This window comes from Giraffa tippelskirchi, chromosome 2 (assembly GCF_054371585.1).
Source record: "Giraffa tippelskirchi isolate mGirTip1 chromosome 2, T2T-mGirTip1v1.2.pri, whole genome shotgun sequence".
Classification (NCBI taxonomy): domain Eukaryota; kingdom Metazoa; phylum Chordata; class Mammalia; order Artiodactyla; family Giraffidae; genus Giraffa; species Giraffa tippelskirchi.
The window spans coordinates 103,227,369-103,254,452 of NC_137276.1; the positions used below are offsets into that span (position 1 = coordinate 103,227,369).

The window sequence follows — 27,084 nt, forward strand, 5'->3', positions numbered from 1 at the left end:
TGATTCCTAGATGATTTGTGTGCAATTTGAGATTTGAGAAGCACCGGTTTATTGGGCACTATTCTCTCTGATCCTCATACTAACCCTTCTGTTTAACAGAAGAGGAAAACTTTGCAGGGAGGTGAAGTGGTGTGTACCCTGACCTACAGCCAAGGGCTGTAGAATTTAAACCCAGACGCACCTCCTTCCACAGCATAAGCTTGCAATCATGGGATTTCACTGACCTCAAGAGCTACTGGTAACTTTATCAGAGGGTGTGTTTGTGCCCACGACAGTGGTTATATGTGTTTGTATGTCTGCATAGAAAACAATTTTTAGATCAGATCGATATTATATTTATTTTTACTTGACGGCAGACATTGACCTTGCCCACCAAGAGAATTCCTTGTAAGAAGTGATTTACATAAACTACGTTGAACTGAATTTATTTTGCCTTTCCAGTATTTCTAGATTGAGGTGAAATTGTTCACATGTTTGATTAAGAAGGCTCTTTGAAATAGAACCAGTGTAAATATATTATGGGTAAATCTCAGTTAACAGCGTGGTGTGATTGTAAAACAAGACTAGTTAGTAATAAACAGTAACTAAGTGACGTGAAAGTTGCTCAGTCATGTCCAACTATTTGTGACCCCATGAACTATACAGTCCATGGAATTCTACAGGCCAGAATACTGGAGTGGGTAGCCTTTCCCTTCTCCAGGGGATCTTCCCAACCCAGGGATTGAACCCAGGTCTCCTGCATTACAGGCAGATTCTTTACCAGCTAAGCCACCAGGGAAGCCCAAGCAGTAACTAATTGACCAGGAAAATAAAGAAAGTGACTCTGTCCTCCACTTTCAGAGACATTTCATGAAATAGCCTGATTTCTATTCTTTCTAGTCTCATAATTGGTGATAACCATATTAAAAACCTGATACCCAGGCACTTAGGGAGTGACACAACCTAGTGACCAGAAGGTGCGTGAGTGTCCTTCCCACCGGCAAGTCTCTGGATTTGGATTGGTCATCACCAATAACTCGGATGTGTATGAAGCTAGTTGGGGATGAATGAACAGATGCAGTGAAATCAGATAGTGCTAAACATGAGGCCCTTGCCAACACTTCCCCTCCACGTTTGGAACAGAGAGCAGTGATAGCATTTTAAATTACCTTGTTGAAATGATACTTGTACTTAACCTTGAAATATTATCTGTGAAGGCAACTTGAATCTCAGCTCTGATTTCTTCAGGCCCCAATTCAGGAAGGATTCTTAGAAAGGCTCAAGTCATATGGAGATTTTTACCAAGAGGGAAAAAACAGACAGATTGCAATTTCCATTGTTAGAAACTCCTCCAAATATCCCCCAAGAAACCACCACAGTAATTCCCTCCTTTCTTTCTCTCTCTCTCTCTCTACCCTCCACCCCAAACACACACAGTGTTACCTAGCATCATAATGTGTCCATTTAAGAGAAGAAGAGTGAGAACTTCTTCAGGATTCTTAATAACTTTTAAATATTGAAATACTCATAAAATAAAGTAAGTAAAAGCACTTAATACAACACAATAGACACTTAGTTGAATCAGTAAAGTTGACCTTGACTGACTCTGCAGGCACAAGACAGCCTAGTAATGAATTCCAAAGAGCAAATTGGTGGCTTGGCCAGAAATTAAGATGCCGACACCCAGAGCCCTTGCTGTGTTTCTGCAGCAGATTTATTGGAGAGGCTACAGAATTTCTGTTTCCTGATTACCTCAAACTCAAAATGCCGATAAGACAGTCAGAGGGACCCACACATCTTTTGGAGCTATTATCCCTTCATAATATGAGCCAGACAAAGCCCGGGGAGGAGTTTTGTATTTCCTCAAAAGTACAGATAAAAGTAAGAGAGGATACCTTCGGGTTACATAAAGAATCATCTCAGATGATTCTTTTAAAAAACTGATTCATGTTATATGTGACAAAAACCATCAAAATATTGTAATTATCCTCCAATTCAAATAAATTATTATTTTTTTAATTTTAAAGGAAAATACCAAAGTTGTTGGTCCCAACTGGCCAAGAAAATCAGATTTCTTCAACTCAGTGGAGCATTTTTATTTTTCATGTAAAGAAAGCATTGAAATCGGCACACTAATCACTTCATGAAAACTGACAAGTTTCCCTCGCTTCTCTGTGTGGGTGGAAAGATAGTCAGGACATTGCAAGTAGGGGCTTTGGAATTAATTTATTCTTGCATCAAAGTCAGTAGGGTTGCTGCTCAAAAAGAAACAGTTGAATAAAAATTGACAGAAGGCTCCATTTGCCCACCTGTAGCGACGCAGAGTCTTTTAATCCCCAGGAACCTTGAAATTCCTCTCAGCCTCTGACAGCCAAGAGTTTTCTTCCTGCCTTGTACATTCACTGCTCACGGGTCATGACGAGCTGATCCATGAAGCTGAACAGCTTGAGAGATGCGTGAAGGTCGGAGTTCTCAGGGCAGCCTTGAGGGGAGGCTCAGGTCCTAAGCCTGGAAGGCACCTCTGCTAGCCCATTTTCTCAGCGGTTCTGAGAGAGAGACCCCTGCCTTCTGTTTCCACCAGCTCCCCAAGTGTGTGCCTCACAAACGAGCTCATCCGTTCCCAGTCAGTTGTAGCCGTCCCCCAGCTCCTACAAACAACGTGGTCTCTTTAGGCTGCTCAAGGCCAGGGTAGCATCCATTCTTAGGGCTCGGCAGAGATGTGAGTCTCTGACAAGTGTCTCTTTCAAAGAGTGCTGGGTAGGGTGCTGCGAGGTACAGTTAGAACTGAAACAGGCTGGAATGTAGAGGATTGGGTTAGAAGTCAGAAGTCACATTACCGTGCTGTCTTTTTCACTCTGCAGACACCAGTCCATTGTTCTCTTGGCTTCACTTTGGAACCACTAGGGAAGCCTTAAAACATGCTGGTGCCTGGGCTCTATCCCCAGATTTAGTCTGGTTCACATTCTGAGGTTAAACTCCTTGGGCCTTGTTTCCTTGACAGCAAATGAAAGATTCAGCTAACTTCCCCTGCAGAGTAGTTGTAAGACTTAGATATAAAAGTTCTGCCTTTTGTACATTCTTAATAAATAGTAGAAGCTTATTAAGTGATAGAGGCTTATACTCTTATTTTTAAAACATCAACTGACACAAAAGGGAAAAGGACTATAGTGTCAGACCTAAAAGTCATTTTAGACCAATGACCTTTAAAATTTTTGGCTCACACACCCCTAAAAAGAATGTTTAAACATATAACCTTCATACCCTATTACATTGAAATCTAACATTTTTCCATCATGAGTTTAAATAGTGACATAGAATGAAAATTCTAGTGTAATGTAAATATGGACATCTAAAAATAAAACTCTTACATAACTCTATTGAATGCATCCAGCAGAACTAAACGCTACTTGATACCCACCATCATCCATTTAAAAGCTGCGTGAACAAGTTCATCAGTTTGAGGTGAAAATTCTGTTTCTTCTTTTTCATGAACTCATATTTTCATTCCCTTCTCCCATAGAATTTCATCCCAATGTATCTTTAAAATTTGCTTTGAAATTCCTTAATTGATCACTATATTATGTCTTTAATTAAAATATGAATATAAATTTTTAAATTTCCAATTTCTAAAATTTACTGTAATGAAAAGATTTGAAGCATTTAAAAATATCTTCTGGTTTAGTCTTTATTATAATCATTATTGTTGCCTAATTGATCATAAATATTTGAGAAATTTCAATAACAGACTATTGCCTATAAAATTTTTTTTTTAAATCTTAATGAAACAGATATTAGGTTTTTTCCCCAGTTAGTTTACTTATCTGTGGGTAACTGCCCCCTCTGACCAGAATGGAAAAGTCCAGCATCAATTCTAATTCAATTTTTTGTTTTATCAATGTAAATACTAAGAAAGCTTATTTTTATAAGTCCATGGTAATGGAAAGAGTTTGCCTAGCAGTGTTATGCAGTTCTTTCAATTCCAAGTTTTATATAAAAATATTACATATCTATCATCAAAAGATATTTTTAATGGTCTACCATCTGACATCAGCACTTCCAACAGTTCTTTTAAGCAAAGACTGGCAACTACCTGACTCACGAAAGGATTTGTTTGCTAGCAAGTCATTCTCATCAGGAAATGTCCCTTTGTATTCTGCTGTGGAACTTCTGCAAAGGGGAGCAGTGCACACGGAGACTGAGAGTCTGCATGGGTGAGCAGAGGGTAACTGGGAGAGGGGAGGTGCAAATGAGGAGCAGGTACTTCAATCACAGACATTCCCAGAAGATCAATTTCAGCAAAGAATACATGGGGAGGTAAAGGAGCTGAATATTGATTTCCTTTAAAAGCAAAGAAGCCATGCTCTAATGTCTATAGAAGGGCTTTGCACCTCCACATACCCCAACTTTAAGACCACCGCTTTAGAGAACAGCTTTGATTTAATGTCTAGCTGTTCTAAAATGCAATTTTACTGAGTTCATCTCCATTTCCTTATGGGCACAGTCTCTCCTTTAATTCATCTCTTGCTTTAGCCCCCTCTTCCTTACCTGGGAAGGTAAAAATGCATCTCCCATTGGCAGATCATCTGACCAAGATCTTTCCCTAAGTTCAAGACAGCAACCTCATTGCCGCTGAAAACCCTGGACTCTTTGATCATATTTGATACTATTTTATTCCAATAGTAAGAAATACTGCCTTCAGAAAATTCAATCTGCCTTGAATTTTCCAGGTTGGGAGGTTCCACCAGTCATCTCAGTAGTTTCTAAATGGCCCCTTTATAAGTGCTGGTAGGTCTCATTTTAAGTTTTCTGATGTGCTGGCAAGCCTTCACTTGCTTGTGTGGCTCAACTTGCCTTCCCTTTCTCTGTCTAGTTTTATTTTTAATCAGGGAAAATGAATGCTTAAATCTATTGTTCTTAGGCTTGATTTTTTTTTTCTTTAGTATGCTTATTAGAGTCTCTGTGGTGGTTAACTTCAGAGAATTGAGACCTCATGACTCATTAATTATTCCCCTTGTAGGTGAGGCATTTTCCCTACCTTCCTGCTGTTGAAACTCAATTGTGTAACAGTGCCTCATGCTCAGTAAACTTCAAATCCCCAAGGGTGGCTTGAAGGTATAAAATCTGAAACACTGGTTTGCTGATTAGAAATAGAATACTAGATCTCACCTCTCTTAAACTCATCAAAGAAAATAAAAAGGTGTGGAGCTTCCTAATTTTCTCTGCTTTGACTTCTGAGCCATCTGAGTTGGAAGAAGCTGGGCCCATCCTCCACCCAGAACAGCTTTCTTCCAGACTTAACTAGAAAGTACCTCTAAAAACTCCTTCACATTCCTCACCCTTATCTTAGCTAAGAAGGAATCTCTGAGACAAAGCATTTCAATATTTCCAAGGCCCAGAAGTATTTCAGACCTGTGTCTAATCCTTCATAAGCTTTTATGATTTTCTGTTTATCATCATTAATACCCTAATACCTGCTAGATGTATGCAAAGTCCATATCTACATAACAGAGAGGGAAAGGGGGAACCAGTAATTTTCTGACAAACTTAGCCTCTGATTTCAAAGAATTTTGATTTCCCTGTATCTCCCAACCCCTGCCCCAAATTTGGTCAAATTGGATGTATTTTGGTGAAGTTCTATCAAAGCCTTCTTTGGCTACCAGTGACCTCTATCTAAATCAGTAGATGGTGATGGGTGACATTCTGGCTTTGATCCTTTGACTTCTCAGCCTGGGGCTCCCCTTTTGCTTCCAGAGACATTCCAGGGACAGTGAGCCCTTATCTGAATTTCCTCTTCTCCTTGACTGACTCTGCAAGAATTGAGAAATGGAGAAATTGTTCCAAGAACAAATCTCAATTGGGTCTTTAATGGGAGAGAAAATAAAAAGTAGGTGTCCTGAGGACATGCCCTCTTCAAAGAGCAATATTCCTGAGCTCCACTGCAACAATCCCCTGACAGCACAAAATTCACTTAAGAAGTGTCTTGTTTGTGATCTGATCAGGGGCCCAGTTACAGAAAGCACAAGAGGAAACCACGTTTAATACTGTACATAATCATTAAGTTTTGATGGTATAATAGAAAATTCATAGGCTTTGGAATTACACAGTGCTTGCTGGTAAACACCTTAGTTCACTTTCTTAGACTTTCTGAGACTCAGTTTATTCATCAGTAAAATAGGAATAAAAAGTAGGTGGACCTTCAAATGTATGAAAATTAACTAAGTATAGACATAGCCTAGCATCATATCTGGCATACTGTAGTGCCAATCAATGTTCATTCTTCTCCTACTCACTTCTCACCTATAGTATAGGAAAGCAGTAAAGTGATGAGCTTTGGGGATTATTTCTTTATTTCAGGTTTCCACTCCATTGCTGTCCCCTGTTACCACAGGTAATCAAAAAGCATGAGTTAGCATTTGGCATAGGGACCTATTCTAGGGAGGCAATGCAGGTTTATGTTTTTCTTTCTCATTAGATGAAAAAATACAGCAACTTCTTTTTTAATTTCAGTGACAAAATGTTCCCAGCCTTTGGGTTCGGTGCCAGGATACCCCCAGAGTACACGGTGAGTGGGTGTTTTACTATAAACAAAGGATGACATGGATTTCCCTCACAGGAGTCTCACACCTTCGACATTTAATACAGTTATGTAAAGGCCCATAGTCAGAAGTGATCTTCACAACCAGTGAGGTTAGCTCTTCGAGCTGGTGTATAGATGTCACCCATTCTCCTGGGATTCTCGATGGGCTGTCTCAGAGTCAATTCCAAATGAAAACTTCTATTGTTTAGCTTCATATAGACAAGTCAGAGAGTGTAGAAACTATTGTAAGTTGATCTTCAGTGGCTCAGAGCCCATCTATTCAGATCTCCCCTGGAGAAAGACTACTGACCATTCTGACAGTGAAAGTCCATGACAGTGAGGTCTACAGACTCCTTCATCCAAAGTTCATAAATGCCAGTCTTGTGTGGCAGATACAGAGAAATCCTGAGGAAAGAGCTACTTGGGTTCAGAGAATTTGGAGCTGAAACGCTACTGTAAAAACACTGGAATCCTATTTGACCTTGATGCCGATTTCTCATGACACAAAGAAGGCAAAGACTGAATATGGAGAGATTTGTGCTGCAGTGGGGCTGAGGCACTCTCCCATACCAGATGGCCCGAGTGGAAGAATCTTGGGGAGGAGCAGGGCCATCTGTTCTTTAGGAGGCCTCTGAGGTCCCAGCTAAATGCAAGCAATACTGCCCAGTCATCAATTTCTCTTTTACTGACCTAATCTGAGCTGCACATCAGGAGGCAGATGCCCACTTTTGCTCCCACCCTACAGCAGTCAGACCGAAGATCTTTTATGAAAAAAGCAGTCCACCTTCCTTTTCCTGCTGGAGTGAGCCGTGATGGAGTAGCCTGTCTCCATGACCTGTCCTCCTTCTTGTTTGCCTATTGCCCACATTGTTCTCCCTGCTGGCCATGCTACAGAATTCTGGAAGCATTTGTTGGAAATGGAGCACATGGTGGGGGAAGAATATAGATCAAGTGTTGTCAACTGTTGACTTATAGATGTTAATCAGGCCACAAATATATTCTGACACATAGTTGTTTTTTTTTTTTAAAGAATTAGACAATTTCATGAAAATGTCAGATTTCTGGCTTCTCTGGAAAAACTGAAAGGCCTGGCAATACTAAAATTAAAAGATCATACATAAAAGAATTACCCAGAGCTCAGGAGATGCAGTCCCCTTCAGATGGGGTATCAGTTCCAAGATGTGGGCAGGTGGGTGCCCACCTTCCTCACAGAACTGCTAAGCCTCTAGCCTGGAATTGGACCTGGACATCTACCAGTCCAGCTGCCCTGAGCTGCGTAAGCATACTCCCCAATCCCCCTAGGTAGCCTTGGCCCAGTGGGGCTGAGGATAGAGGTGTGCGGCATACCTGGCTCCAGGCCTTCCTGTCCTCATCTCTGACATCTGCCTGGTCCCCCTTCTAAAGCAACTTCTTCTAGCTGTTAGCTAAAGTCCTGATCCCCCTCCTGATCCACTCTGCCTGACAGCTAACTTCTTCCTGCTCCCCTACCAGGCATCCCTCATGCATCCTCACTCTATTCCCCCAAAGCCATTCCCCCACCCTTTTCCTTGCTTCATCTCCATGCCTCATCTCCCCTCTGCCTCAGACAGGCCCTGATGGTCTCAGCAGCTCAGGTGCCCCCAGAGAATTTATAAGGTTACCATGACTTACTTCTTCAGGATAAAATCTCAGTGTGCATTGAAACTGAGTCACAATCACCTCTGTCTTAGTTTGCACTCTCCAGGACCTTACAGCAAGGATTAGGATCCAAGCAGTTTATTTGAGAGGTGGAGAAAGCTTCAGTAGAGAGAGGGAAAATGTGAAGAAGTCAACATAGGGTTTACTAACAAGTCATTAGCAGCATGGACAGCCAAAGCCAAATCCTGGGAGACAGTGCAGAGTACACACAGACCCCAAGGGATTAGAGGGCTGGGATGCTGATTCACAGCCTCCTGTCAGCCCATGATGAAGAGCTACTCTCCAGGGACATTACTCTCAGGGGACATTAATTCCCCAACACTTTTAACCTGTCACTTGGGTAAGCCACGCAAGCTCTGGAAGCCCAAGAAAAACTTAAGGTAAATAAACCAGGTAAGATGACTGACAGTTGATTGAGTTGCCTGGAAGAGCCAAGGGCAAGGGAATGTGGGTAAGGCACCAACAGCATCAGCTCTGACCCCCACTGGGAAAAAAGGGATTTTTACCACAATGATCTATTTTCTAGGCCCCAGAGAGTCAGTGCTTTGGGAAATAGCCTTTGAAATGGAAACATCAGTAAAATTCCAAGTGACCCAATAAAAATGTCTAGATGCCAGGACACACATCTTATTTTATCACGTTTTAGAAAGAAAAAAATAAGCCACGTATTATTTGACCTTGTATTGTACATAGGTCCCACCAGGTTGAGGAATCTGTGTTGGAAGTTTCCAAATTATGTTACTTTATTACTTTTCCAAAAGCTGGAATCTATTTTTACCTGTATGTATGTGAAAATCCTCCTGCCCAGCAGTTCTATATATTATGTTAGAATGAGTCGTAAATGTCAACAGCTTAGCTGGAGCCTTTGTAACCACAGCCATCTTGAGCAGACAGCTTGGGTTATTGAGTTATCATTTTTTAATCACTTGGTCCAAATAGAACTCAGCCAAATCTAGCCTCTGTTCGCAGGCCACTTCTCTCTTGAAGCTATTTGGAGTTAACAATTTTCTGAAATCTTTCCTTGTATTTTTTTTTCATATACCTTATTCTCCCTCCCTGCCAGCATTTATCTGATTCTAGAAAATCTCCCTGTCACCTCAACTCCACAGGGAGCTTAGAATCCACCCTCCATCTCAGAGAGATTCTGTAAAGGCTTAAAATGGTTCCTGCTGCTTGACACAAAATGAATGTAATGAGCGACTGTTTGCAGACTCTAACCCCAGTGCCTCCTGACTGGATTAATGTTGTCATTCTCCTGTCTTCCTTTTGTAAATTTTAATTGGTGTCCAGGTCTCTCATGACTTCGCCATCAACTTTAATGAAGACAACCCGGAATGTGCAGGTAAATCATGATGTGAAAGGAAGCCAGGGTCCCACAGCCCTTCCCTTCCCCCTTTTTCCATCTTAGTTTCTCTCTCCTGATGCAATATATCAGTGATGGTTGTCTACAGCAGAGAATTAGGCTCCCTGGACCCAAATAACAACAGAGCAGAGGTATAAGAGCTGGAAAAGACAGAATGCAGAAGAGGTCTTGAGCTTAGAGCAAGAATATCAATCCCAATTCTGGATTCCTCTGGCCAAAAAAAAAGAAAAGCTACAAAAAACTAAAAAAAAAAATCTTGAGGGAAGGGTCACCTGATGGGCAGTGATGAGGAAACCCCCTTTCTGCTTTCCAAGTTGTCATCAAGTATTTATTTTTCACAACTGCCTGTGTAGCAAGAAGAAGAGGGGGAAGTATGGACATCACATGACAATCTTACCATATTGGTAACGGAGTCGTTTCAAAGGTTTTGTGCCAGAAAGAGCTCCGCAAAGACTTTGATCCCTATTCTGTTATTTCCAGCTAGAGATTCTCCAACACATTCCACAAAGTAATGATGATGACTATGATGATCAATTGTATCCTAGAATCATTTTTCCTGGTTTCTAAATGATAAATAGAGCCAAGCACATCTGTTGCTATGAAAATGGTAAGACATTTTTACAGTGGGCTGGTGGAAATATTCATGTCTCTCCTCCTTCCTGTCAAGGAGGAACCCCAAACAGAGTTAATTCACATCCTGTGGGGGATGTCAAGCTTTCTGCAGTTTCTTTCACAAATCTGGCACTAACTTTCCAAGAACATGACATCAGTATCCCTAGGTCTGCACAGAACAACCTCTGAGACCAGATCTCCATTCTGCCCTTATTCCCTTTCACCATCCTTCATGCCAAATTTATTAGAATTTAGGCTTCCCTCATCTGGAACCATCCCTGCTTTTCAACTGTAAGGTTGATTTTTCATCAAAGCAGAGTGAAGGGCACATCCCATGTTAACCTGTTTCACATCTTAGAATTTATCTGCCTGGGACCTTTGAAAGAGAATTCAAACTTGCTTATCTTAAGCAAAAACTCAAGGGCCAAAAAAGATAAAGAACTTCTATTCAGTATCACTTAACTTCAAAACCAGGCTGCGTATATTGATTTGGTATCTGTCTTTAGAATGGCAGACTAAAGAGAATGGAACACAGTCATTTTCATACACATTTTGTTACATGCGTGTGTATAAAGGTAAAACAGAATACAGCTACATCCAAGATGCCCAAAAGCTGGTTAGAAAGTTATGGACAGAAAACAATCACAGGAGGGACTTTGTGAGTCTCTCTGGCCTGAAACAGGATCAGTGTGCTGTTTTAGGGTAGAGAGGGCTTTAGGAGGATGAGATGAAACAGGGGAAGGGAGGGGGAACACAAGAACAGGCATGGAAAGGACCCTTTGAACAAAAACCACTGGTAATGGGACTGTGTCACTGGGGGATCATGATTAGAACCTTCATTGTGCAGTCAAGACTCAGGCTTGGAGAAGCTCCACAAACAAAGCCCACCTGTCAGGATGTTTGGACGGAAGCCCCCTTCAGTGAGGGGTGCCCATGGTGATGAGCGTCACTTGTCTGTATTACGGTCCCCAACAGGTAACAGTAACAGTCACTTTCCTCATCCATCACACATTTGGGGAGCAGCTACTATGTGCCTGACATGCCTCGAGCTTATGAGAGAGGAAGGTGCAATTCCTGCCCACAAAGACTTCAGCCTCTGGAGAGACAGCTGTATATACACATTACTCACATAGGTGGCCTGGGGTGGGTGTACTAGAGTAAAAATGGTGGTGCAAAAACTAGAGAAATGTTAGAGCCTTGAGCATGGCCCTTGCTGCTAAGTCACCTCAGTCGTGTCCAACTCTGTGCGACCCCATAGACGGCAGCCCAGCAGGCTCCGCTCTCCCTGGGATTCTCCAGGCAGGAACACAGGAGTGGGTTGCCATTTCCTTCTCCAATGCATGAAAGTGAAAAGTGAAAGTGAAGTCGCTCAGTCATGTCTGACTCTTAGCAACCCCATGGACTGCAGCCTACCGGGCTCCTCCATCCATGGGATTTTCCAGGCAAGAATACTGGAGTGGGATGCCATTGCCTGCTCCGAGCATGGCCCTTAGAGCCAGACATACCTGGTGTGAACCCTGAGTCTGCAACAAACCTCTCTGAGCCTCAGTTTCTTCACCTGTAAAAATGATCGCTTTTGACTTCACCTTTTAAGAGAATGAGTTCTGACCAAAAGATTTCTCTCTGAATTTTAAGCTGTAGGGTTGCAAAATATCCCCAACATGAATCCCTTATTTTTGAAAGTGTAGAAAAGTTTGGGGAATACAGAGGTTTGTAACTGACATTTTTTCAACTGAGTCTAGAATATTCTCTTTCTCATAAAAAAAACTTGTTTTTATTCTGTAGGAAACACAATCATTCATTAATAAATTCTTCCCAAGCCAATTTCAAAAAATAACTAAAATGCATAAAGTGAAGGATTTTAGTGAAATGGAGGCAGAAACATCAGCCCAGATGTGATGTTTTCTTTTTTATCTTAAGAACATAAATGTGTTGTTGATAAGGACTCTTTGAGGGAAGTTAATGCTTCGTGTGTGTGTGTGTGTGTTTGAATTTAAATATATTTTAAAGACTATTTAGCTATTGATCTTTACCGATTTTACCTCAGGGATTCAAGGAGTTGTGGAAGCCTATCAGAGCTGCCTTCCAAAACTCCAGCTCTATGGCCCCACCAACATCGCTCCCATCATCCAGAAGGTGGCCAAGTCAGCATCAGAGGAGACCAACACCAAGGAGGCGTCGGTAAGGGGAGGGGTGGTCTGCCTGCTAGTGGGTACATACCTTTCCGCCCCTGGATACTGGCCATAACACCCACTCCACTCTGACAATAAATTTGCATTTTTACCTGCATCAGTTCAGTTCAGTCGCTCAGTCGTGTCCAACTCTTTGCGACCCCATGAATCGCAGCATGCCAGGCCTCCCTGTCCATCACCAACTCCCGGAGTTTACCTAAACTCATGTCCATCGAGTTGGTAATGCCATCCAGCCATCTCATCCTCTGTCGTCCCCTTCTCCTCCTGCCCCCAATCCTTCCCAGCATCATGGTCTTTTCCAATGAGTCAACTCTTCGCGTGAGGTGACCAAAGTATTGGAGTTTCAGCTTCAACATCAGTCCTTCCAATGAACACCCAGGACTGATCTCCTTTAGGATGGACTGGTTATATCTTCTTGTGATCCAAGGGACTCTCAAGAGTCTTCTCCAACACCACAGTTCAAAAGCATCAATTCTTCGGCGCTCAGCTTTCTTCACAGTCCAACTCTCACATCCATACATGACTACTGGAAAAACCATAGCCTTGACTAGACGGACCTTTGTTGGCAAAGTAATGTCTCTGCTTTTAAATATGCTATCTAGGTTGGTCATAACTTTCCTTCCAAGGAGTAAGCATCTTTTAATTTCAGGGCTGCAATCACAATCTGCCTTGATTTTGCAGCCCCCCAAAATAGTGTCTGACACTGTTTCCACTGTTTCCCCATCTATTTCCCATGAAGTGATGGGACCAGATGCCATGATCTTAGTTTCTGAACGTTGAGCTTTAAGCCAACTTTTTCACTCTCCTCTTTCACTTTCATCAAGAGGCTTTTTAGTTCCTCTTCACTTTCTGCCATAAGGGTGGTGTCATCTGCATATCTGAGGTTATTGATATTTCTCCTGGCAATCTTGATTCTAGCTTGTGCTTCTTCCAGCCCAGCGTTTCTCATGATGTACTCTGCATATAAGTTAAATAAGCAGGGTGACAATATACAGCCTTGACGTACTCCTTTTCCTATTTGGAACCAGTCTGTTTTTCCATGTCCAGTTCTAACTGTTGCTTCCTGACCTGCATACAGGTTTCTCAAGAGATAGGTCAGGTGGTCTGGTATTCCCATCTCCTTAAGAATTTTCCACAGTTTATAGTGATCCACACAGTCAAAGGCTTTGGCATAGTCAATAAAGCAGAAATAGATGTTTTTCTGGAACTCTCTTGCTTTTTCAATGATCCAGCCAATGTTGGCAATTTGATCTCTGGTTCCTCTGCCTTTTCTAAAACCAGCTTGAACATCTGGAAGTTCACAGTTCACGTATTGCTGAAGCCTGGCTTGGAAAATTTTGAGCATTACTTTACTAGTGTGTGAGATGAGTGCAATTGTGCAGTAGTTTGAGTATTCTTTGGCATTGCATTTCTTTGGGATTGGAATGAAAGCTGACCTTTTCAAGTCCTGTGGCCACTGCTGAGTTTTCCAAATTTGCTGGTATGTTGAGTGCAGCACTTTCACAGCATCATCTTTCAGAATTTGAAATAGCTCAACTGGAATTCCATCACCTCCACTAGCTTTGTTCATAGGGATGCTTTCTAAGGCCCACTTGACTTCACATTCCAGGATGTCTGGCTCTAGATGAGTGATCACACCATCGTGATTATCTGGGTCATGAAGATCTTTTTTGCACAGTTATTCTGTGTATTCTTGCCACCTCCTTCTAAATATCTTCTGCTTCTGTTAGGTCCATACCATTTCTATCCTTTATCGAGCCCATCTTTGCATAAAATGTTCCCTTGGTAGCTCTAATTTTCTTGAAGAGATCTCTAGTCTTTTCCATTCTGTTGTTTTCCTCTATTTCTTTGCATTGATCACTGAGAAAGGCTTTCTTATCTCTCCTTGCTATTCTTTGGAACTCTGCATTCAAATTTACCTGCATAAGTTTGAATAAATGATTTAACCTTCCCTCCCTAGTCCTCAGTCTCATCTGAAAAATGGGGATAATCATGGCTGTCTCTTCTGGATTAACATGAGGTTTAGGGATGACACAACTCAAATGTCTTCAACATTACCTGAACACAGGAGGCATTGAACAAGGGAAGCTTCTATACTCTCTGGAGTGTCGGTCTACGTCACAATGCTCAACTCACCTTCAGTTCCTGGGAAGGAAAAAAAAAAAAAACTGTCCAAAACTAAGCTTGTATCCAGGCTACAGATGGAAGTGAAATAAAATGATGGGTTATTCTTCTACCTAGTAGTCAAGTAAAGTAACACACAACATCATGGGGAAGATTTGTTTGAGGTCCTATTGGTGGTTTTCTTAAGAAAAATGCAAACCAAAGCTGAAAGGCCAGAGTTTGGTTTTTTTCCTAATACGTGGTGTGCATGCTAAGTCACTTCAGTTGTGTCTGACTCTTTGTGACCTCATGGACTATAGCCTGCCAGACTCTGTCTGTCCCTGGGATTCTCCAGGCAAGAATACTGGAGTGGGTTGCCATTTCCTTCTCCAGGAGATCTTCCCAACCTAGGGATTGAACCCAGGTCTCCCACATTATAGGCAGATGCTTTACCATCTGAGCCACCAGGGAAGTCTAATTACATTAGAGTTACATGTATTACCATAATATAATAATTTTTCTATGTATCTTTTTTCAATACCATCATTATGTCCCTTTTTATGGTTTTATGAAATTTTTTCAGATTTAGCAGAATATTAATGATGTCTGAAATTTTCTTTATGATTTTATCCTGGGTTCTACAACACTGGATTTGCATAAAGAACATGATATACTGCTGCCTCACCTTCTTATGTGAGCCATCTTTCCCCCACGCCCTCTGCCTGTGTTCTCAGCATCCCTCATGTCAGGATGGGCTGGACATAGTCCCATCTTACAGTGGTGTCTGCTCTGTGCACTGCAGCACACACCTCCCAACTATCCAGGAACACTGACCTCGTACTTGCATTCCCTTTCTCTCCTTATCATCTATTTCTCTTTCTACTGAAGACTCATTCCTATTAGCAAATAAAACATGTTGTAATATCTCTTGCTTAAGTTCAAAGCTCTCCCTTGACACCACTCTACCCTTTAGCTACTGTCCCTTATTTTACTCTCTTTGAGCAAAATTCATTGAAAGAACTGCCCATACTCACCATCTCCATCTCTCTTTCCACTGGTGCCTCTACCCATACCACCCAAACTTTGCTCCTGACACCACTCTGAAGACCACACTTGTCAAAGTCAATAGAAGCTCCATCTTACCAAACCCAAGAGGCCTTGGAGGAATTCTGAATCCTCACAGATGCAAGGTTTAGGGATAGGGTTGGACAGGATCAGTATTTCATTTATTTTAACCCCTTTTAAATCACCAGAACCTCAAATTCTTCAAATAATATCTTGCTTAGAAACCAAACATAGATTTTAAGAAAACAGACTGTTCTGACTGAATCTGGGCTAAGGGGTGCAGTCCACACTTGTCTATTCTCCTTAGCTGCTTTATCCTTAAGAGGATCCAAGGCATCCCTAGGGCTCCATGGAGCCCAGTTTGAGAACTGAGTTATCTCAGCCTCTCTAGGGTACCAACACTCACAAAAGTAAAGAGAATCTGACATAGGTGTGCATTCTGGATTAATAGAAACCAGAATGAGGTTTTGGGCATCACTTACTGCTCCAGGGTCAGGTAGGTCTGCTCTGAAAGAACAGATCAGAAAACAGTACTGGAAGAATCTAATCCACATCTTCTCAAATAACTCATTCCTGTATGCCAGGAACACTGATGCTTTCCCCCACAGTTTCTGTTGTCTTAAACAGAGTGTGGTCCAGGTCCCCTTGTTATCACTGATTGCTAAGTGTCCTAACCTTGAACCTTGTAGGCAAGTGGTGTCAGGAAATCTGTGGCTATAGGATTTTCTCCCCAGTTTTATAAAACTCTTCTGGAAAGAAAAAGTCGCCTCCTTATTTAAACAGGACCTCAAGTACATTCAGACCATAATGTTTCACCCATGAGCATTTTCCTAGCCTGACTTTGGAAGCAACTGTTACTGCAAGCTTTATTGGAAATTTCCATCCGAGTTTCGATCCAGCAGTCTGCAGCCTATTACCTTTAGCTAGATTAAACCTGGAAGGATCAGGTCTAGAATCTTGACAGTCTCTTCAGACCAGAGCTTCTTAACCCTTTCTGATCCATAGACACCATTAGCAGCTGGTGAAGCCCATGGACCCCCTCCTCAGAATGGCCTTTAAATGCACAGAATAAAATGTGTATTATAAAATAAACCAATTATGTTGAAATGCAGCTAAATATTAAATATTTTTAAATACTAAATATTTTTAAATGTGACATAGAAGCATCATAAATATAGCAATAAATTAAAATTATGAGAATTAGTGGCTGGTCTAATAATTCTGTTATTTCCAAGTAATATTGAATGATATTAAATGATACACTCTATTATAACAGGAACATATTCTGTGATTTCTATTGGTGACTGTCACAAGTACAGTTAAAACCAATTTTATTTGTTGATTATACTCAGAATTGAAAAATGATACATTTTTAGTTAAAGGTAAGTGAAAACAGAACTTTAATTTACCCCAACTGCACAGATGGCCTGAATTCTTTCAATTCAACAGTCTGCAAGCCCAGGTGAAGAATCCCTGCTCTACCTCTGGAACCTCCCTCTCACCTCCCTCACCATCCCACCTCTCTAGGTTGTTACATATGTATACCTATGGCTGCTTCATCCTGATGTTTGGCAGAAACCAAAAAAGTTCTGTGAAGCAATTATCCTTCAATTAAAAAAAAGAAATTCAAAAGAAGAAATCAAGGCAAATGAGAAAGAAGTAAAGAATTAATTAAAAAACACTGAAAAAAAAAAAAAGAATCCCTGCTCTAAATGAAAAGCCAGCAACATTCTGCAACCTGTTTTTCAGTTAGCTAAGAATGGCTTCTACAGTTTTAAATGGTTGAAAAAAATCAAAAGGAGAATCATATTTCATGGCACACAAAAGTTATATGACATTCAAACTTGTGTCCCTCAATAAACTTTTATTGGAACACAGCCATGCACATTTCTATTGCCATGCACATTCCTATTAAGTAATATCCATGGCTATTTTCATTCTAACAGGCAGAGTTAGGTCATTGCCACAGACACCATTATGGCCCACAGAGCCTAAAGTATTTATCATAGCCACTTTACAGAAAATATTTTCCCAACGCTCGATCTAGACAATGACAACTCTAAATTCCTCGATGTGGTGGTGTGATTGTCAGGTTGTTCACTCCTGGAGGTATTGTAGGGGACAGGTAGGGGAGATCCATGCCCTGAACCATGAAGATCAGATCAGACAGGAGTTAGGGGAGGGTGAGGAGTGAATGGTGGGGGTGCACAAGTGTGATTCACTCACAAGGCCACCTGCTCAGGAATCAGGAGAAATTTCCAGATTTGGTACCTGTAGCCTGCAAGGCGCATCCTGCAAAGAGTCATTTATGGCCCTGGTATGGCCTACATCACATTCATCCATCCCTAAGCCACCAAGTTGCCTCCTTTGGCCCCTTCTCCCTGTACCTCCCTAGCTCCTCAATCACTTTCCCTGATTAAAACCTTCCTCCAAACTCCCAGGCCACTTTCTCTGTGAATGTATAAGACTCCAAAAGCATAGGTATGGATGAAAAGTGATAACGCAAATGAATTTAAAAATTGTTCAGTAGAACTGCTGCTGCTGCTGCTAAGTCGCTTCAGTCATGTCTGACTCTTTGCGACCCCATAGACGGCAGCCCACCAGGCTCTGCCATCCCTGGGATTCTTCAGGCAAGAACACTGGAGTGGGTTGCCATTTCCTTCTCCAATGCATGAAAGTGAAAAGTGAAAGTGAAGTCGCTCAGTCGTGTCTGACTCTTCGTGACCCCATGGACTGCAGCCTACCAGCCTCCTCCGTCCATAGGATTTTCCAGGCAAGAGTACTAGAGTGGGGTGCCATTGCCTTCTCCTCAGTAGAACTCAGTTCAGTTCAGTTCAGTCGCTCAGTCATGTCCAACTCTTTGCGACCCCATGAATTGCAGCACGCCAGGCCTCTCTGTCCATCACCAACTCCCGGAGTCTACCCAAACCCATGTTCATCGAGTCGGTGATGCCATCCAACCATCTCATCCTCTGTCGTCCCCTTCTCCTCCCGCCCCCAATCCTACCCAGCATTAGGGTCTTTTCCAATGAGTCAACCCTTCGCATGAGGTGGCCAAAGTATTGGAGTTTCAGCTTCAACATCAGACCTTCCAATGAGCACCCAGGATTGATCTCTTTTAGGATGGATTGATTGGATCTCCTTGCAGTCCAAGGGACTCTCAAGAGTCTTCTCCAACACCACAGTTCAAAAGCATCAATTCTTCGGTGCTCAGCTTTCTTCACCGTCCAACTCTCACATCCATACATGACCACTGGAAAAACCATAGCCTTGACTAGACGGACTTTTGTTGGCAAAGTAATGTCTCTGCTTTTAAATATGCTATCTAGGTTGGCCATAACCTTCCTTCCAAGGAGTAAGCGTCTTTTAATTTCATGGCTGCAATCACCATCAGCAGTGATTTTGGAGCCCAAAAAATAAAGTCTGACACTGTTTCCACTGTTTCCCCATCTATTTGCCATGAAGTGATGGGACCAGATGCCATGATCTTAGTTTTCTGAATGTTGAGCTTTAAGCCAACTTTTTCACTCTCCTCTTTCACCTTCATCAAGAGGCTCTTTAGTTCTTCTTCACTTTCTGCCATAAGGGTGGTGTCATCTGCATATCTGAGGTTATTGATATTTCTCCCAGCAATCTTGATTCCAGCTTGTGTTTCTTCCAGCCCAGCATTTCTCATGATGTACTCTGCATATAAGTTAAATAAGCAGGGTGACAATATACAGCCTTGACGTACTCCTTTTCCTATTTGGAACCAGTCTGTTGTTCCATGTCCAGTTCTAACTGTTGCTTCCTGACCTGCATACAGGTTTCTCAAGAGACAGGTCAGATGGTCTGGTATTCCCATCTCTTTCAGAATTTTCCACAGTTTATTGTGATCCACACAGTCAAAGGCTTTGGCATAGTTCAGTAGAACTAGGGGTGGGTAATTGGCAGACATGGAACAGAATTTGTCTCTATATATTAAACTGTATGAAAAGTGTTAAGGACACGTGTCTGTCTTCATCATAGTATGAATTTCTCTTCTCTCCAATTGTATTTTTGACTGAGTTGTTTTGTTTAAAAATATTCACAGAGAAAAATGGGAACTCTTTAGCACTGCCAGCCCTGTATGCAACCTTTTAAGTGTGATTCTCAAAACCAGATGTGTTCAACATGTGATTTTCTATCTAGCCTTTCTCCTTTGAAATGTGGCAACTGGGAGTGATTTCACCATCCCACATTTATTCCCTGTAGATGAGCATATTGCAAAGGTTACATTAAAAGTTCTTTAGAGTTTGGTGTGAGCAGCATCTCAGTAACCTCATTCCTGAATCCCCTCTCATCCTAGAGGCTGTCTTGATGCCTCTAACAACTAAGGACATTGGGGTCCTCCTTGAACTTTCCCTCTTCAGACCCCATAGCACTTCCCTAGCCCTCCCTGTGTTGGTGAATATGGAGCCTCCTGTCCAGTCTCCGTCTCAGGTGAAATTCCCACAGCCTATTCAGCCATGACTTAGAGCAGTAAGAGCCTTCTACCCCCATCCTTGGAGAAGGGCAGCCACCTGCAGGCCACTCACCAGTCCAGGGCACACGATCTAAAGAAGGAGAGCCCACAATCGTCACCTCTCCTAGGGCTTTAGTGCAGTGCCGTCCTCTAGAAATACAATGGGAGGTGTGCAGAAATTTTAAATTCTCCAGTAGTCTCATTTTAAAGCCTAACAGAAACAGGGAAATTAATTTTAATAACATATTTTATTTAACCTAGCATAACTAAAACCATCATCTTAAGAGGTACTCCATATAAAAATTATTAATAAAGTATTTTAAGTTATTTTTTGTACTAAGTCTTCAAAATCTAGTGTGTATTTTATCCTTAAATCATTTCAATTTGGATGCTAAATTATCATCAAGAATACTTGATCCTTATACAGATTCAATAAATTGATAATTGAGAAAGTAGATTCACATATTTTTAAATTTATTTTTTAATTGAAGGATAATTGCTTTACAGAATTTTGTTGTTTTCTGTCAAACATCAACAAGAATCAGCCATAGGTACACATATGTCCCCTAGATTCATATATTTATAGTTGTGCAAATATACTTAAAAGATTTCCAGTAAATCAATCAGGTATCTATTTTTAAAGTTAAATTTAAATTTATTTGAATGAGATAAAATTTAAAATTCTGTTTCTCCATTGCTTTCACGGCATTTCAAGGCCTCAGTAGTCACATGGAGCTGGTGGATAAATTAGGCAGCTACACTTTAGACTTGCAAATCTCCAATCTGAAGTGGACCCTATAAATGATCCAGCTCCACCACTCACTTGAGAGATGAAAAGGGTGAGACCCAGAGAATTCAGGGGAAAATTCCCACCATCTCAGAAAACGAAGCTTTGAAACCAGCCCCCTTACTCCTCTACTATTCTGTCTATACCCTGTGCTTTATAAACATCACTAAGGTGATTATTTGGAGAAGGCAATGGCACCCCACTCCAGTACTCTTGCCTGGAAAATCCCATGGACGGAGGAGCCTGGTAGGCTGCAGTCCATGGGGTCGCTAAGAGTCGGACATGACTGAGCGACTGCACTTTCACTTTTCACTTTCATGCATTGGAGAAGGAAATGGCAACCCACTCCAGTATTCTTGCCTGGAGAATCCCAGGGACGGGGCAGCCTGGTGGGCTACCGTCTATGGGGTCACACAGAGTCGGACACGACTGAAGTGACTTAGCAGCAAGGTGATTATTTGGATTTACTTGCAATTACTGAGCTGGCCTTTAACTTCCATTCATCCTAAGTCTTTGGTGTTTAGGGCTGTAAACTCAGGCATTCAGGAAAAGTTAGTCATCACTTTTGCTGTGGTCAGTGTGCACTGGAGCCACCTGAGTGTGTAACTGGCTTTGTCCTTGTCTCCCCCACTTCTCTGTCCCCATTGTCTCCTGGTGTTCGACCTATGGCAGCAATACTTCATCCTGCTGATTCTGACTGATGGGGTCATCACAGATATGGCCGACACACGGGAGGCCATCGTCCATGCCTCCCACCTCCCCATGTCAGTCATCATCGTGGGAGTAGGCAACGCAGACTTCAGCGACATGCAGATGCTGGACGGTGATGATGGGATTCTGAGATCACCCAAGGGAGAGCCTGTCCTCCGTGACATCGTCCAGTTCGTGCCCTTCAGGAACTTCAAACACGTACGCACATTTTGGGGGCTTCCCTTGGGAGAGCAGAAACCCCCCATTTTTCCACCAGTGTTGGTAGGGAAGCAATGCCAGCTGTACCTGCCTGGGCCAGGCCACCTCCCAGCTAGGACATGTAAAGCTTGACTCATCGAGTTATGGATGAGGAGTCATGCTAACTATGTAGCCAACCTTTCATTGAACTTGGCCTCATCTACATAATATAGGGTCTTCAGTGTACCCAAGGCTGGCATATACAGTTGGACAGGTTGTTTCCTGTTCAAGGGTGACCGGCTGAAGTAGTAAAGAGAAGCTGAAATGCAGCCTCAGTTCTCCTTGTCAAGCCATGTGCCCTGGCAGAAGCCTGTGTTTTCCTTGGCAAAGTATGTTTTCAAGATGATAAAATCCTAAATCCTCTATAAATATATAATAAGCAGCATCAAAGATTTATTTAATTCAGTAATGAAAGAACCAGCAAGATGACAAAGTTAGTTTAAAGGATAATATTAAACAGTTGATTGTGATCAGTAGGGGAAAAAGCTGGAATCAGTTTGCCAAGGTAGACTCAAAACTGGTTCATGACCAATAGGTTTAAAAAGAAATTTTTTTTCTGACTCACACGAAGTTTCCCTCTGGGTCGGTGGTGGCCCTGAAGAGCCCTGCTGTGTTATAGAGTCCCCTGTGTTCTTTCGTTCCACGCCCCTTGTGAAAGCTGCCACAAGTGTGAGCAGTAAGCCTTGGGGAAGGGTACCTCTGCTACTGTAGCCTATGTTCAACTTTCCCAAGGGGAGGTTTCAAGCCCCTAAGATGTCTGCACAGGACAGCAAGGAGGGGCATCTTTGTCAAGTCGGGGTGTGCTGGAGCTGAAGCCCCTACAGTTGTGTCCATCAATGAAGCTAGTTGCTAGAGGGTGTTCTTCCAGACTGTAATGTCTTGCCCCATCTTGTCAGCTGACACAAGTACCACAGGAGTGACCACTACCCACAATATCGCCTGAGTGATGAGGGGTTCAAGAGTTTCCCCAAACCACCCTCTCCCTACCCACTGCAGACACACACACACACACACACACACACACACACACATGTGCCTCATTGCCATGTAGGGCTGCAGCCTTCGCTCCGGCCCCTGCTCTCCCTCATACACTTATGGACTGCCTGCTGCGTGCTTGCACTGTGACCACAGTGAGATGAGGAGCCATGGGCCCAACCTCCTCCAGGAATTTACTGGAGAATTGCCCAGTTGGAACACAAGTGTCCCCCTATGTGATCTGTGGGTGGTTGAGGAGAGCTACCCTGTCACTACAAAACTTCAGAGACGTGGCCAGAGTTGGGGCATGAAGAAGGCAGACCTTGGTGGGGTGGCAGGAGGGGACGAGGGACACCTGCAATAAGGAACTGCCTAATGGGGCCAGGAAGGGGGTATGCTGGCTGTCCCTCTGCCCCAGGGTCCTAGCTTCCTGTGGACCACAGAGCAGAGCACCAGGAGCTCAACACCCACCTTATCTTCCTGAATTTCAAATTAGATTCTGAGAACCATTTCATTATCCAAACTAATCTACTCTGAATTCAATAAACCATAAATAAAGCACAAGATGAGGTGCTGATATCATTTCATACAGCCAGGAACCCGTGAATTGCCTCTCTTTTTCTGCTCTGCAAAGTAACTCAGACCTTCAGACAGGCAGAGGCTGTGGGCTGTGTGACTCAAGGCACTTAACCTCTCTGTGTCGCAGACTTTCATTTGTAAAATGGGGTAAATGACACACACTTTGGAAGATTAGAGGAAAGGCCTATATAAAGCTCAGCCTAGTGCCTGACACATGTAGGTGGTTAATAAACGCAGCTGTTATTACTGTTGTTGCCAGCTACTTTCATATTTTTTTCCTTTTCCCAACCTAAGGACCTCCAAGCAGTCTTTTCTCACCAGAACCACCAGTACAGATGTGCAAAGAGCAGGAGAATCATTGGGAGCTGTGCCATCCAACACAGTAGCAAAGGGCCACATGTGGTTATTTAAATTTAAATTCATTAAAATTAAAAAATTGGTTTTTCAGTCACACTAGCCATATCACGGGGGCTCAGAGACACCATGTGTCTAGTGACTACCACATTGGACAGCATAGATACAGAATACTTTTATCACCCAAGCAAGTTCTATTTGACACACTGGTCAGGAATGTTTTTGCCTTAAAATAACAGCAAACCCGTATCACAGTGGATCACATGAGTTGTTCTTAACCAAGGATGATTTTTCTCACCAGAAAAATTTGGCAATGGCTAGAGACGTTTTTGACGCCTACTTGCATCCGGTAGGTGGAGGCCAGAGAGGCTTGTAAGCATCCTATGATGCAGAGGAATAGTCCCCACATGAAGAATAATCAAACATATCTAGTATAGCAAAATAGAAAGAGTGCCAAAATTGATTATGTAAGTACAAATATACTTTTCTTTTCTCATGTAACTAAATGTTAGGGGCTAGTGGCTACTGGCTAGTTTTTTCAATGATTCAATAGTGTCAGTACCACTTAGAGATTCTTTTTGCTACTCCCTCATAATGATAAAATGGTTGCCAAAGCTCTAGAAATCACATTCTAGTTCAAGGTAAAAAGGAAGGGAAAAGAGATGTAGAACTGATGATATCTGTTGAAGAGCTTTCCAAGAAACAACCCCCAGGAAACTTCACTTGGGTCTCAAATAATGAAATTGGGTCACATGGCATCCCTACATGCCAAGAAGACTGGGAAATCAAGTCTTTATCTTTCTAACCTTTGTGTGAGCAACAACCAGAGAGAAAAGGAAGGAAATGACCCTTGTGTTTTCCCCAGTGTACAAGCTGGCCATGATCTAACACACCTGAGCAGCTATTTATAAAATAAAAGAGTATTAATGGATGCCAATGGCCAACATATTGACATCTTCAAAATGTGAGCAGTCACTTTAGAAGCAGTATTTTCAGACTGTTTTTGAAATTTTTAAGATCTCTTGCATTTTGAGCCACCTAGAATATTTGAGGTAGAATGAATTCCAGTTCTTTCCTTCCTGTCTCAAAACATCAGGGCTTAGCAAAGTTGAATGGCTGAGTGACAAGGAAGGCAAGAGCTAGAAACCTTGTCACCTGGCATTTAGGCCAGCCCTTTTTCCTTCAGGATTTTTCCTGAGGGACCTCAAACATTTCACTCTGCCTCAAGTTCTCAACCTCTGCAGTAATTGCTAACAATGAGATTCAGGCAATCTTGCTTGCCCAGGGGCTGGGCAGTTAATAGTGAGTGCCAGGGTCAGAGGTCAGGCCCAGCACCATGAGTCCAGAGTCCATGCAGAATGTCAGCCTCCACCTTCCTCTGCCCCAAAGCTTAGAGTCTATAATGCTGATAGAAGAAAGGCTACATAAACTAGCGCAGTATTCAAGACATTCCATCACTCAGCCACAAGCTCATTTTCCAGCTGAATGCACAGCCAATCCTGCATCCCTAATACGCACTTCCTTCAGAGCCCCATCAGATGACTCACTGTCCCTAGAATGATCAAACGCCAGTCCTCTCCTTCTCCTTGTTTCAAAACATACCCAACTTAAACGCTATCTCTTCTTGGAACCTGCTGTGATCTCCTCTTAGATGACTTACTCTCTTGATTTTCTGTGCTCTGGTCACACAGTGTTTGTGACTCCCTAGGGCAGTGCTTCTCGAATTTCAATATGCGTAGGAGTCACCTAGGCATTGAGTTAAAACGCAAATTCTGATTTATTAGCTCTGGGATGGGTTTAAGGATCTTAGTTTCTAATAAGTTCACGTGTGATGGATCTGCTGCTCTGTGGCATGGATCATGTTCTGCCTCATGGGAGGGTTCATTTTGGCCCCACCAGGCTCCTCTCATGTGACTGTGTGTGTGTGTGTGTGTGTGTGTGTGTGTGTGTGTGTGTGTGTGTGTGTGTGTGTTAGTCACTCAGTTGTGTCTGACTCTTTGTTACCCCATGGACTGTAACCTACCAGACTCCTCTGTCCATGGAATTCTCCAAGCAAGAATACTGGAGTGGGTTGTTATTTCCTCCTCCAGAGGATCTTCCCGAACCCAGGGATCAAACCTGCATCTCCTACATTGCTATCAGATTCTTGAACGTCTAAGCCACCAAGGAAGCCCTTCACACGACTGTAACTTCCATAATGGCAAGAACCACAGACACTACGGACATTCCCAGAGTGCCTGGAACATAAATAGGTGTCTGGATTCGAATGTAATTCAAACGCAAAACTGCAAGGCAGTTCTCCCTACCATCCAATGTTCACCCATTCTCAGATGTGAATAGTTCTATATTTTGAGACATGAAAAAACCATAGTTATGAAATTAAAGGCTCACTTTCCAACAATCTGACAACTCTTGCTTGGAGTAGATGCTGACAAGTACAGAATGAATGATGAATAAATGAATGAGTGAATGAAATCTGCTGTTCAGAGCAGGATTCAAGTGTTTTAGGCTGATTTGGGTCAGATTAGTTCGACCAGGTGCCAGAGTCACACTGATTTCTTCTTCCCTGCAGGCATCTCCAGCTGCCCTGGCAAAGAGCGTGTTGGCTGAAGTCCCAAACCAAGTCGTGGACTATTACAATGGCAAAGGGATTAAGCCAAAATGTTCATCAGAAATGTATGAATCTTCCCTGACACTGGCTCCATGAACTGTACACACTTTTACTGAGTTCTCAGATACTATTCCTGCTAATATTTAATACTTCTATTACTCCTGTACTTAAAAAGACACACAAATATACATTTAAAAATAGCACGTTTTGGTGATTTTTAACTAACTGACAATTTTTTTTGCATGTGTAGCCCTGAGGCCTGGATCTGTTAATCCCTTGTATTGTTAAAGACTTTTTACAAAGAAACACAGATAATTATAACTTACTCTTTACATTACAGCATGTTGCCTTGAAATAAAAAGTTATCTGTATCTGTTTTTTATACAGGTTTGTTGAAATTTTGCTAAATTTCTTATTATCTTTACACTGTAAAGCATTTTGAAACATTTCTTGAATGTTGATAGCCAAAACATATTTGGTTTTATCTGCTACAGGATGAGAGACTTTTTAAAATGGCAGATGCATGGACTGTATTTTGCATGTTTAAAATTAAAAAAAAAACAAACCCATACTGTTTTTGCTGTTGTCATCAATAATTCCTCCTTGCTGGGAATGGTGTCTCCCCTGAAGAAGAGGTTTATCCAGCTAGAGGTGATCTTCTTAAAGTGGGGCTGGGGCACCCAGTCCAACACTTCTTAGACTTCCTTGTGTATGCAGTTCACCAGAGGATCTTGTTAAAGTTTAGACTGTAATGCAATAGGTCTGTGTGAGCCCAAGAT

The 27,084-nt window shown here is 42.2% G+C and overlaps 1 protein-coding gene across 5 annotated transcripts in view; it reads left to right on the forward strand.

The window, feature by feature from the left end:
• CPNE4 (copine 4) overlaps nt 1-26,874 on the forward strand; it is a 635,297-nt gene extending 608,423 nt beyond the window's left edge. For all 5 annotated transcript variants that reach the window (XM_081569846.1, XM_081569842.1, XM_081569843.1 and 2 more), the window contains exons 12-16: nt 6,487-6,541; nt 9,524-9,575; nt 12,256-12,389; nt 21,511-21,747; nt 26,267-26,874. In XM_081569846.1, coding sequence (XP_081425972.1) covers nt 6,487-6,541; nt 9,524-9,575; nt 12,256-12,389; nt 21,511-21,747; nt 26,267-26,401 — 613 coding nt within the window. In that variant the 3' untranslated portion in view covers nt 26,402-26,874. The remainder of the gene's footprint in view (nt 1-6,486; nt 6,542-9,523; nt 9,576-12,255; nt 12,390-21,510; nt 21,748-26,266) is intronic.
• Nucleotides 26,875-27,084: the final 210 nt, after the last annotated feature.